Genomic DNA, 13423 nt, shown 5'->3' with positions numbered 1-13423 from the left:
CTGTACAAAAATGATTTGTAATACTAGGTTTATTAAAATATCTTGCTTCATGTTAATTAAAACAGAACCTGAAGTATTTCACATTATGCTGCACAGAAGAGGTCTTTTCAACATTCCATAATCATTACATTTTAATCCTATGAAACATCACAAAATAAACATATAAACATTTACTTTCAAACAAATTCAATATGAATACATTATTTACAATGCTTGAAAGTATATATACACATGACTGATCTACCATCATGGAGGAGATCAAAAATTTGAGGTCTAAAGATCAAACAGCAATGAAGAAAGATGCCTCTTCAATACTGAAGTTGTTTCAATCTAAAAGGAAGAAAGAAAAAGAGGATAGACTCTAAATAGTCACATACATCATTAGGAATATTTAATTACTTGAGCACTTTCTTATACCTTAAATTAAGAAAGATCAATGACATTGGATAAAAGCACTTGATCTCAGTGCTCAGCAAACACAAAGACTGCCAAACTATCAACTTGTACAATGAAGTCAAGCTATTCTGTGTAAAATGCATGCAAAGACATTTGGGCTATTTACATAATCAAAAGTACCACCTTGTTTTTTAATACAAAAAGACAAATACATAACTGAAGCTCAGCTCAAAAAAAAAAAAAAAAAGGAATACTGACTCCTCTGGAATGCCAACTTTTCCTGTTGGTACATTCTCACTCCACAAAGTAGCTAGACCACAGTAATTGTGCCAGGAAAGCTGGATGCAATATCTTAACCAACACACTGAGACCTCTCTGCCTGCTAATAGGAGAGGCTCAGCACAATCCAATGCAGTGACAGTTCCACACGGAATGACAGAGGCTTAAGATGACTATGATCTGAACCAGACACAGTTAGTTTTAATTGCATTTCAAGTGTGGAGCAGAACAAAATTTTTGAATTGTTCTTTTCTTACTTTTCACATCTCAGGTAGCACTATGTTCAAGTCTCTCTCTACATATTCTCTATTTATAGAAACAACAACAGTTTAGATTTACCACAAACACACGTGGCAAGCATCATTCTGCTTTCTTCACTGCTCCTTGCTGAAGCACAGAATCATCCCAAGCATCAAAGCCATACAGTAAATCTGTCTGAACTGGTCTCTTGGTGATTATCAGCAAAATGAAGCTGACTTAAAACATTCTGTCTGAAGCAGACAACATCGCTTCCCACATTTCCAAGTAAAGACAGTAGACAAAGTCATAGAAATATGACTCACCATCTGCACTTCTTTAATTTTTAATTCCTTCAAAATATCATTAGTCTGTAACTATAAACCCTGTTAACTACCACAGCGTTGTGTTTAGAGCCTTTTATCTCTAGAGACTTCCACTGTAAAATTAATTACCATACAGCTTAAGATACTTGCAAGATTTCCTCACTTCATTAAACAAACTAGCAGGCTTTATAAACATAGAGAGACCTGCTGATCCATATTTGCTACAAATAAGTTTACTGAACTGCAAACTAAGTTGAGGTTTCAGTTATCCACTGCAAAGTTTGCAAGTATTTCAGTCAACTTTCTATTTACCTTCTTAGAAGTTCTTTAGGTGACAGGTTTGTGGCATCTGTATCACTAAGGCTATCACTGCTGTCTGTAGTATCTGAGCTGCTGTCTTTTTCTGATTTTTTATTTTTGTGTTTTCCTTTGGTTTTGTGTTTCCTATGTTTCTTTTTCTGTAAAAAGAAAAACAATTCATTATACTTCAATTTTCATTTTGAAAGAGCTGGTTTCTTCTGAAAGGCAATACCAACAAAAACGCAAACGTCCCTAAAAGTCAATTTTGTTGTAGACTCTACATTCAATTGAAACACTTAACAATGACTTTTTTTTGGCACTATCTAGCCTGAGCTAAAAATTAAAGTAAGTGCCAAAACTACTCCATCTCTTTCCAACACTCAGACCTCACCAAAATAGAAATTTGATCATTAGTTTATATGGAAGTTGTGAATTATACACAGCTCTCAGAATATGCCTGACATCTTCAGCATAAAACATTAAACATGAATATTATATCTGTACTCACACTATACAAATGGGAAAAGCAGCAGCCTAGCTAAATAATTTCCTGTTCTCAAATTCCAGTCTGAAATCACCTGAGAAACTCAGTTATTCCAGTTCAGACACACTTGATTCATCTTCTACAGCATAGCATAAATCAGAACAAAATTTGATTGGTAGATCAAAGAACCAATAAACTGATTATTTTAATTAAATACCTTTTCCTTTTTATGCTTGTGATCTCTCTTAGTCCTGTGTTTCTCTCTGTTCTTTTTATGTTTTTCTTTCCTACTAGGCCCTGGAGAACTTGCTGGCACTGCTGTTTCTTGTTGCCATGTAGAGCCTAAAGTGCAAAGCAATGGAGAAACAAAAAGTACGAACAACAACGAAAAGGTAATTTTTATATTTAACTTCTATATTAATTTAATAGGCTAGTTTAAAAAAAAATCTTTCAAACAGGTGTGAAATGTATAAACTTCTAACTGCAATATTCCCACTGTAATTAAACACCTTTTTAATATGTTAATAAGGAAACTGCAATGCTCATACTATATCTCCATTGCACGTCATTAATCCTGGCTCTGTGGAACTACAACAAAGCTAGTATGGGCAAAAAGATTCCTGCTAGTCCCTCACAGTGTGGTAACAAAGTGTGGTTGACACGTTTGACATAGCACTTAAGGGGTAAGGTACTGATTCACAAACATTTATTAGAGATGTATGCATGGTATTTTTCTTCAACACATAGAATTTATACACTACAAGTCTACAGAACCTACCAGAAGAAAAAGATGGAGGCAACTTTGGTCCAAATTCCTCCGCATCATTCTGTTCCTGTTTTGAAGTAGCTGATGAAGAAACACCAGGCTCAGCTTTAATAGCCACCTTGTCTATGAAAAAAAAAAAAAAACAAACCAACAACAAATAACTCATTCATTTGAAAGAAAATACTTTTTTCAAGAATTATCAGAGAAAGTTAGTGATCAGCATATCTTTTATCTCCGTGGACTGCCAGGGCCAACTGCATAACTGACATCCTGAATGATTTCAACATATTGCCTGTTTTTGTCTGTTTGCTCTTTGGGTGCTTAATAGACTCATTATACAATTACACATTAGCTCAGAGTATAACACTGTCCTAGCACTCCCAGAAGTACTTGATTCATAAAGGAAACTTTTACAAGATGCTTATAAAAATAAGCATGCATTAAGAACTACCTTGTATGTTAGATGAAGAACTATCAGGTAGACCAGCTTGTTTGGTGGTTTCTGAATCTACTACTGAAGTAGCCGGTTGCTGTTCTTCATCACTCTCTTCCTCAGAAGAAGATTTTTCATCTGAGGAACTCACAAAGATGGCTTTAAATAAGTCCATGGGTGGTCTGCTTTCTTCTTCCTCTTCCTGATCCTTATCCTCACTAGTTACCTGCAGAGCAGTGTAACAAACCATATTTAAACACCTAAAGAAACCAAGAATCGCTCTCTGATCAGTTAAGCAACAAAGTAATTTCAAATATGCTGGGACGTACTGACTAAACAATCAAACATCACAACACACAAGAAGTTTACAATCTTAGTAATTCTTAGTTCAATCCACTGGAGCTCTGCTAAGCTCAGTTTCCTGTGAAGAGTACTGAAATTTGTGCTCCATGCACAATTGAAAACAGATCCCAAATTATTACAAATTCTTAGTCATTACTTCAAATACCACTTACACACCAGAGTAAATTTATTCAAAAAGAAAACATTACCTATCCCTACAAAGTGTGCATCCTCCTCCTCAAAGCAGAAAAGATACATATATACTGTGCGTGTGAGCAAAGTAGGTGCAAGGTACTGAACTTAACTCCCACACTGTGAGGGACATTTTATCTGTCCTTAAGCTGCTACTTCAAGTATAGTCATACTTACTGCCCTTGTGAACTGTGAAAGTTCGAAAATTTTACATCTCAGAGTTATAACCTCAAAATTCTTTCAAAAGCAATCTCACTTTCTTTTTGCTTATCCCGAGTTGGCCCTTTGGCAAACTAATCTTTATTAAACCAATTCATACAGTACACAACATTATTTCCAAGGTTTACAGTCATTCTCCTTTATATTCCAACATCACTAAGAACCCACCTCACTGGGAAGTGTTTCAGTTGCCTTTGTTCCACTTTCTTCTGTTGTTGGCACAGGGGGCTTTTGCAGAAGATCAGCTTTTGATCTGGCAAGACTAATGAATTCACTGATAGAATCTTTTTTCTCCTTCTCTTTATCTGATATGTCCCATCTTGAAGGTTTCTTTGGTTCTAAAAAAGTTCCAAACATTCAAATCTCTCTCATGTCAAATTCTACTGCATTTCATGACCTACTTGATTTTAATTTAGTCTGCTTCTTCACCCTGGTTTGATAACTTTTCTAACTTTCTAACGAATATCTGACCTATAAAGGTCTACCCAGGTAGAATAAATTAGCATCATCTCACTGACTTTAGTTTTTATGTCTGAATTGAATGTATGGAATGTATTCATTATTTTCAATTTTTATACCTGTTTTTCTTTCATGAAAAAAAAGACACCACCGGATGGCTGGTGATGGATTCATTCCCCATAACAAAGACAACCATTTTCTATATACCATTACTTCATAGCTACGTGATTAAAAAACCACCTGACTTACTGCTCACACTGTTACCCTCTTGTTTTCTTTCATTTGTTTCTTGTGTTCCAGATGTAGTAGGCTCTGACAGAGTTAAGAAATTAAATACAGAATACTTGTCTCTCTTCACTTTTGGTAAACCAACGATGGAAGACCTGCAGGGAAATAAAGATGTTTTTGATTACTGTCTTCTACGCACAAATTAGCTACAACAAACCATAATAGTACTTAAAATGAACATTATTTTGTGAGAAGTTATTTCACTATGCTTTATGAGGCCAACTAAAACATTAGGAGATTCTATAATACATCTATTACAATACAAAAAGAAAACATCAAGCGAGATTTTTTCCACAAGAATATGAAAACTCAGAATTTCCAAGAAGTGTTCAATAATTTAAGAACTTCTAAATTAATCATCTTACTCGGGATATGGATCAGGAACATTAAATCTTTTGCACAACAGCTTTTCAGGGTGCCATTCAAACTTGTCTCTTGTGAGTTTGCCAAACATCTTCATCTTCACAGCAGATTCCTTATCATCAATATCATTCTGAAAAAGTCAAACATGGTCTGCTATACAACTAACAACTTAGTGAATTAACTATTAGTATGACAACAGTAACAACACGACAGATAAACACTTCAGCGTAGTTTAACAGATCACTGCTTTACATGCGTTAAGTCTTTTCAAAGGTTTACTTAACAGGCAACAAAGCATTACTGATGTAACTACAAAAGAGTTTTAAAGAAAAATACTTTTGTCAAGCAGTGTTAAGGCAATAAATGTAGTCTCAAAGTACTAAAATACTGTGACAATATATACCTCCTGGTCCCGAGGAACTTCAACTTTGTCAACATCATCTTCATATTTGGCCCGGGTAAACCTGGATGCCAGCACTGAGTTGGAGGACTTGTAGAACATCGCTGCACGGAAGAATTCCTCTTGCTCTCTTCCTCGTTCCCATTCAGTCATACTTGGGTCTAAGTAACGCTCCAACGTATCTACTGTAAGTTAAGGAAATAAATACTTAGAGATTAAACCTTATCTAAGTTTGATGCTTTTCAAGAAAAAAAAAAAAGAAAAAAAAGGGCAATCAACCCTGCAAGTATATCATGAATATTTACTTTAAGGATAGCACTAACTCAAATGTATTATTCCTTGACAAGTAGAGGCAGTTTTTCACAACAGCAAGAATGACAGCATTTGCCAAATGCAAGATAGATATTTTAAACAATTTTACTTGTAATGCTGACTCTTTACTTGCTGTTTTTTAATACTTCATTTATTTAATAGGTGTTTAAATTCAAAGCTTCATCAAATAATTAAAACATAGAGCAAACAAAAACAAAAAATACTCCTTCAGAGAAAACTAAAAATGTCAGGATTTCTCTCTTTATTTACCTTTTTCTCCTTGTTTAAGGCTTTTCACAAAACTTTCGTATCTTTTTTGTTTTTCTGGATCTCTTGCAAATGGTTTGAAGTCACTAGAACCAGCATTTGCTAACTGTCCCCCCAGCAACATTTGCCATTTTTGAGAAGCATCATTTGGGGACGCTGGCTGGAATCTGCTATTCCGGGGCTGCTGAGGCAACATTTTTGCTTTCATTTGTTGTTCAGTTGCTTGCTTTACTTCTTTGAGTCTTTCTCTGTCTTTCTCGGATAGGTATTCTAAAACAGAAGGAGCTGGACCTATGACCAAAGTAGAAGTGAGAGCTAAGTGAAAATGAAAAATTAGTTCAACTATTTCTGACACTTCAGTGAAGTAAGAAACCTACGTATATGCAGAACAAACGTTCTTCCGCAACAACACACAATACAATGGCAGAAATGGCAGGTGGAAACTACTGGTCACTACTGCATCTTTTAGGCTATTTGCACATATTTATATTACTTCATTATTTTTATTATTGTATATAAAAACACAAGTAAAATGTACAAGTTACTTTAAAAACGTTCAAGTCTGGACCAAATATTTACTGCCATATAAACAAATTGTGGACCTGAAGAACAAGGAAAGGCACCATGGTATCTATCAATACCTTTTAGAACAGTCTCTCCTAGTTGTTCCCTCCTCTGAGATGCGTTCAGTGCATGCCTGCCTTGTGCAGTGTCACTCCCCAGTTTTCCAGTTGATTCTTCTAACACCTTTTGTAAATGGCAGTTTTCACTCCCAGCTGCTATTACAGGCCGAAAGTAATGGACTGGTCTGTAATTTCGTGGCAGATCAGGTGGCAGATAAATCTTGACAGAGAAGTGGAAAAAAACAAAACTAAACAACACAACCACAAGAGCAAGATACAACTTGGTATTAAACTTTTAGATCTGGGATAGAGAAATGTAACCTCAATCTAAAAACGCCTCAATTTACAAGTAACAGTAGAAAGAGATACCGCATTCTTTGGACTGAATCAGTAAGAGGCACTGTTTTGTGCCTCTTACAAACTTTTGGAACAAATTGTTTTGTTGTCAGTACATATTAGTTATGCAAAATAGGAAAACACACACCAGGCAGAGCAAAAGTTAAGCAGTCTTACTAATGCATTGCTTTGTTTGAGAATACGTGCTCCTGATTACATTTTTTAAAACAGAAGTCACGTATGATTTAGTCAATTAATTAAACTGTTGAGTACTTCTCTGCTTAATGTATTTTCATGTCTTTCATCAGCCCTTTTTCTCCGTTCTTCATGCAAGCTACAAATTCAAAGATTACACCACTGCCTCTTACAGAACGCAGTTTTATATATCATGCAAATGTTTCTCCTTTCTGCATTAGCAGAAGGACCACGGCGCACAGCTCTGATGACCACTCTAATTTACGGAAACACTCATGGCATAGAAGATGCTAAGCAAAGAATCAGGCTGACAAACTAGCTTGTCACAAAAACAGTGAAGGAGACAAAGCATGGGGCCCGATTTTTACAGAAAACTGGATGTTACATCTGAAAGATGTAAAAGCAGATGTGCATTTTTTATTGCGAAGTTAAATCAAATTATTCTTCCAACTTCACGCAAAGTAACAGTGAATGTATTTGTTCAAAGCCTGAACATGGGCACAGTTTAAATTCATCCAGTAGTTTGACTTTTTCGCTTAGTCAATCTTTAATGCTTATTAGAACTTTCATTTTGAAGAACATAAAAAAGTATTACGCCACAGTAAAATCCATACATTTCACACATCAACTTTGCTTTGAATGTTATTCTTACTGCAAAAACGTCATTATCTGCTTACCTTGTTTGGAGCTGATGGCTTTGATGCCAAGGAAAAGCCATCCAAGATTTTGCCTATGTATTTAACTTCTGTTTCAGACCCTACAAAAATAATCACAGAGCTGGGCAATATTTAAAACATACGTTTTGTAAAAACACTTTTTTCTTGAATATTTTACATTTTGAAGAACATTTTACGGAACATAATTGAGTGTGGCTACAAGCAAGACAACGGTACCATTACATGCACATCTAACACCGTAAGTGCCATTAACTGCACACAGCAAACATCAGAAGTTACTTTAGAAATCACTGAAGTATTCCATGCACTTAAAAGCTGCACTACTAATAAAGCATTATCAAGATAAAATTCACAAATGTTGTCTGAAAATAAGCAAATCTATGACCCACTACTTGTAAATAGATTTTTTCATATATTTGCAGCCATACTTCATAATAATCTCTTTCTTCAGTGCAATTGAATACTGTATTTCATGAAGCAGCACATATAGTCCTTTCTCAAAATGTAATCTGCACACTTAATCCACATTGGCATTAGTGGAAGATTAAAATAATTATTTCCAGAATTGGAACACACAAATATTCCAAGTCTAGGACGAAGCTACAGATATCACAGCTAGGAGATACCAATCTACTAGAAGTATTTGAAAAGGTAGATATGTTTTAAATACAAATCACACTAACTCTTTCAAAAGAACTACAATTCTTACTTTTTTTGGATCTATACTCCTTAGGTGCTGTCCAGCCATACAAGCCATCTCCAGGTTCTTCATCTTTTAGAACCGTATCATATTTTGACAATGCTTCAGTTGCATAAATATCATCATCTTCCTCCTCTAAAGCTCCTACACCAAAAGCCTACAATATATTTCAAACAAAAGTAATGGGAACTCAAAAATGTGAAAATTACATTTCAAGTCACTTGTTGGAACACATCTACGTCTGTATTTTACCATCTACAGTATGTAAGATGTCCAATGTACATATGTATATTGGGAAAAATGTACTACTTCACACAAAAAAAAACAAGTGGTCCCAACTGGGGGATGAGGAGTATGGGGGAGCAAGCAAACATATTCTACTTGCTTCAATTCCTTTGCAGAGAGTAACAGTAAGTTCAGTAAGTTTGGTCTGTACAGGGCAAGGACAGCAGCCCAATTCTAGAGGTCAGACTTGGAGTCTGATTAAGTGCAGGTAAAATTATTGAGGGGGAAAAAAGGCATGAAAATTAATGAAGTGTAATTCTCAAAATTATATGAATTGACAGAGCTTTTCTACATAAGAACTAGAAATACAACAGAAAAAAGTAAAATCCCTCTGACAGATTCAACATCACTGAAAGAACTCAGTAGAATTGAAAAGAAACCAACCTAAAATCATATCCAATATCAACTTTCCCTAATCAAAGAAAGACAATAATTTTCTCCATTTAATCATTCAGTCAGCTATTTTTACCCTATCACTTCTCTTTAAAAACACTGACAAATGAAAGCAGTTAAGAGCTATAAGGATTTGTTTAATATTAAGATATGGACAAGTTAAACAACAGGAAAAAGGTAGACTCCTAAGCCTGTTTTCACACCACACTTACGGTTTCTCACAATAAGTCTACAATGATTAGGTGCCTCCCATTCTAAATAAGTTTTAGATTTTAACACGCTACTAATAAAATACCTGAAACAATATCTTACCTGGCCTGTGATACCTAATTTTCTTTGTCTGTTGTTTCTCACATCACCAATTAAACTACTTGGGTCTTCAGAATCAGCTGCAAACAGATTAAGGTGTTCTCTTCCAGACGCACCAAACAAAGCTTGTGAGGGGTCCAAACCCTTATAGCCAAGTCCATGGACGTTCTCTTTTGGAGTCAAATCTACAGGCATTACATCTTTTGGTGCAAACGTCACATTTTCTGGCTGGTATTCATCCTCTTCATCCTTGTGCAAAATAGAAGTATGTAAGAACAACAACAAAGTTCTGTATATTTGGCTTTTACAACATCTAGTTAACATGAGACAAGGCAAGTTCAAGTTTCAGTAACTATATATTAAAATATTTATGAACTACACCTGCTCAGCTAACAAAAGAATAAATGTACTTACATTCAACCTTTTTCATAATAAACACAGTAAATATTTATGAACACTTTAACAAGACTTTAAACTGTGTGTTAAAGTACTGCTTAAAAACATCAAAAAGTTTTTTTTTTTTATAAAGGGTGTTAACACACGTAAGTTATGTATAAATAAGATAACAAATAACTTCTGCCTGTATAATACCTCAGAACCTTCTGACAGTCCGGGTGGTAATGCACAACCATATATTTTCACTTCAGGGTCTGTAACAGATGCAACAGCATCAGTATTAAATTAAAGTTCACTAGCAAATTTCTCTAAGATTAAATAAACAGATTAAATAAAAGGAAAGATTAAAACAAACTTCTCAATGGGTGTGTGAATGCCAGCTTTCTACAACGGAGTTCAGGCACCTCAGTGAACTTACCAGGTTTCTGCCTACGTGGCTTTCTCTTGACTCGTGGTCCAATTCCTTGTCCTTCTTTCCAGCCCATTTTTCGCAACAGTTCAACCCCAATTGTTATTCTAAGAAGAAAACAAAAGAAAGCAAAAATAAAAAACTCAAGTCACAATTCTAACATTCCTTGAAATCTAACAGAAAATTAAACCAATTGAAAGTATGCTTCTGTACCTTACTTTCAATTAAATTCTGAATGCATCAACATTTGCACATATGCCGCATCAGTTTGTAAGCGTGTGCCTGGCACAAGTCTGCACATACAAAAACATCCACAAGGAGGCCTCTCTGAAAAGGTAACACTGCAGATTTTGCAGCCTCTTTCATGAATTACTCTAGTCAAACACTGCTTCTCTTATCAGTGCACTCGTATGCCAAAGGAATTGCTATGCTAAATTTTATTTAAATTTACTTACTTTGATGGTCCTATTAAATCATCAAACGCACTTGTTCCTGGAATGGCAGCAACTACTCCTGCAATCTGCCTAGCTTTCTCTTTTATTCTGTCTTTAGCTTTGGATGCAAAATCATCTGTGGTTGTAATATCTCTCGGGGCTATCCCAAATTCACTAAGATCCTAGAAAAGACAGGCAAACCAGAAAAATTACATTAGAAATCCTTTTTCCTGGAATACTTACTGTAACAGTAAAGAAAAGAAAACATGGAGCTACCCTTATATTGGCAACATTTTTCAAGACACTTATATAGTTGATTTCTATGCAACTTTAGTGGTCATATTTTAAACAGCTTTGCAAGTATTTGGATTTCCTGATAAGAGGAAATGAAAGGTTTGAGGTACTGGTGTTTTTTAATATTGAGATTACACAAACTTCCTAAGTGAATCTATTAAACATCCTACAGAACCTAGGTGTACAACAAGGTATACATGAAGTAATTCTAAGGTTACCTTCATTTTTGCTATTTAAGTTCTTTTTTCGTGGCCTGAAAAACATATAATCCTGGCAACAACTTCCAAAAGAGATCTATTTCTTTCTAAATTTACCTCCTCATCCATGAAATCTTCTGGTCCAAGAACGGTTCTGTCTGCTCTCTTCTGCCGGGATGATATAAAAGCTGAGGGTGTCCATCCTTTAAAGGAGGCAAACCATCAAAAGTAAGGGACTGCAAACTACAACACAGCATCTGAAAACAATTCAAACATTTGAACCTTGCACCCTGAGAATACATCAGGAGAACATTCATAGAGCTGCAGTCTGAGAAACAAAGTTTAAGTAACTCCAAAAATTCCTTTCCAATTATTTACATAATAACAAACAGCAGGGGAAAAAATGACTAATGACATTTATTTCTTTTTCACTGATGTGACATTACAGTCATCAAGCAACCCCTCCCAGCTGACAGAGAAGTATCTCACCTTCCTTAGTGCCAACAGTGTTAAAGTAACCAGCAGAGAAGCCACCAGTAAATGCTCCATGAAAACGCTGATATCGCCCCTTCGCATCTTTAACAGTCTGTTCTTGAAGAGGAACTGGCTTCTTAATTCGTTCACCTACAATGAGATAAATCAGAAAGCAAGTCATAACACTACGTAAAGAATAGAATATCTACTTGGTCCAGAAGCCATTTCTTCCCTTGCAATTAAGAACAAGACTGAATAGTACCTACCCTGAAGTAGAAAGCATCAATATCACTTACTTCCTCTCTACATATTTGTGTATGCTGTTGACATACGCTGACAGAGAAAAAGCATCAAGTGTTCAAATGGAAATCCTAAATTCTTACTAGTTCTAAGTATGTTCCTTTTCCTACAATCAGACTAATAGATTACCATTCTGCTTTACAACGCCTCTGCTCTGTAAACGTTTCCACTGTTTGCCACAGGCACTTCAGAACTATTCATGAACCGCTAGAAAGCCTTAAATACCACCCAGATCCTCCTTCATAATGATTCACAAGTTAACTATGCAACTTTTTAATATGAAGTTTTTATATGAGTAAAAAAATCTGCTACTACAAATTTTCAACAGATTCAGTTATTCCATTGACAAAACATAATACTTGAAACACATCCCATTCCTAAAGAGAAGCTAGTGATGCCCACAGTGAACCATCTGAAGGATCAAGGCATTCCACTGTACTTTACTACATGTTGTTAATGAACTTACTCACAAGGCCCAATCAATCCCCTTGTTGTATAATCTCAGTCAGACATATAACAGCATCATCACCATCTCCTGAGAACTGAGGAGTTCCTGCCTTGGCAAAAAATAATGTGCAATACTGCTGTTTCTCTAAGGATTGGTCCACTGACACTGTCACTCCCAGACCACGGTTTGTCACTGTGTGGTTAAAGAAGGACCTCTTCACACGGCACCCTGCTGCTCTCCAGCCCTGACAGGCAACAAAACCTCTCTTTACCATCAGACAGACTGCTCCCACACACCACTGGCTGGCTGCTTGCTTAAAAAACGTTCCAGGTGGCACAGAACTCCTGCAACTCCAAAACGCAGCCGGAGGGTTTTCCACACACGCAGCACGCCCGGCAGTAACGCCAGGTAAGTGGCAGAGGCTCAGCGCCCACAGCTGTACACAGGTGCTCGGGTCTGGTCAGTCTGTACCGTGAATACAAGCGTGGACACGCCCACAGAACTGCACACGCCTCAGAAGTTATGATGAAAGCCTAAGTAAGACACGGACAGACTCAGGCCGAGAGACGGGCCCTGCGCGAGCAGCACGGCGCCCACACGCACGCTGTGGGAGCACAGGCCCCGCCGCTCCCAGCCCTGGGCCGGGCTGCTTTACTTCGCAAGGCCGCTCCTCGGGGGCACCCGGACACCGTCATCACAGCGCGGGTCAGAAAGGCGGAGGAGGCCAGGCGGGCTCGCTAAGCTCCCTTACCCTCCTGCAGGGGCTGCAGCGCCGTCCCGTAGTTCACCAGATCCTCCTCCTCTCCGTCGCTCGAGTCCGCCGCCATCTTGCCGCGACGGCGGCTCGCGCGGGACAACGCGCGGTCACGTGAGGCGCTGGGTGTGCCCCG

General features: G+C 36.9%; 1 protein-coding gene across 1 annotated transcript; it reads right to left on the bottom strand.

The window, feature by feature from the left end:
* Positions 1-11: 11 nt before the first annotated feature.
* On the bottom strand, positions 12-13388 carry GPATCH1 (G-patch domain containing 1). Its single transcript, XM_004944230.5, has 20 exons — positions 13285-13388; positions 11801-11935; positions 11429-11514; positions 10842-11002; positions 10396-10493; positions 10173-10231; positions 9585-9830; positions 8604-8751; positions 7895-7974; positions 6705-6906; positions 6067-6354; positions 5488-5669; positions 5087-5214; positions 4683-4816; positions 4143-4312; positions 3240-3447; positions 2801-2911; positions 2240-2364; positions 1551-1696; positions 12-330 (listed from the first exon to the last, which is right to left on the bottom strand). The coding sequence occupies exons 1-20, from the start codon at positions 13358-13360 to the stop codon at positions 309-311; spliced, it is 2805 nt and encodes a 934-aa protein (XP_004944287.2). The 5' UTR covers positions 13361-13388; the 3' UTR covers positions 12-308.
* Positions 13389-13423: the final 35 nt, after the last annotated feature.

This window comes from Gallus gallus, chromosome 11 (assembly GCF_016699485.2).
Source record: "Gallus gallus isolate bGalGal1 chromosome 11, bGalGal1.mat.broiler.GRCg7b, whole genome shotgun sequence".
NCBI classification, from domain to species: Eukaryota; Metazoa; Chordata; class Aves; order Galliformes; family Phasianidae; genus Gallus; species Gallus gallus.
The sequence above is the reverse complement of the archived record's forward strand: the minus strand, read 5'-3'. Positions and strand labels throughout refer to the sequence as shown.

What these genes read in the sequence shown, in the direction of transcription:
- GPATCH1 (XM_004944230.5), bottom strand. Translation starts at nt 13,360, where the DNA reads ATGGCGGCGGACTCGAGCGACGGAGAGGAGGAGGATCTGGTGAACTAC. An exon ending in GCCACGTAGGCAGAAACCTG is followed by an intron (nt 10,232 to 10,395) that starts GTAAGTTCACTG and finishes CATCTGTTACAG; the next exon opens with ACCCTGAAGTGAAAATATAT. An exon ending in TTCTTCATCTAACATACAAG is followed by an intron (nt 2,912 to 3,239) that starts GTAGTTCTTAAT and finishes TTTTTTTCATAG; the next exon opens with ACAAGGTGGCTATTAAAGCT.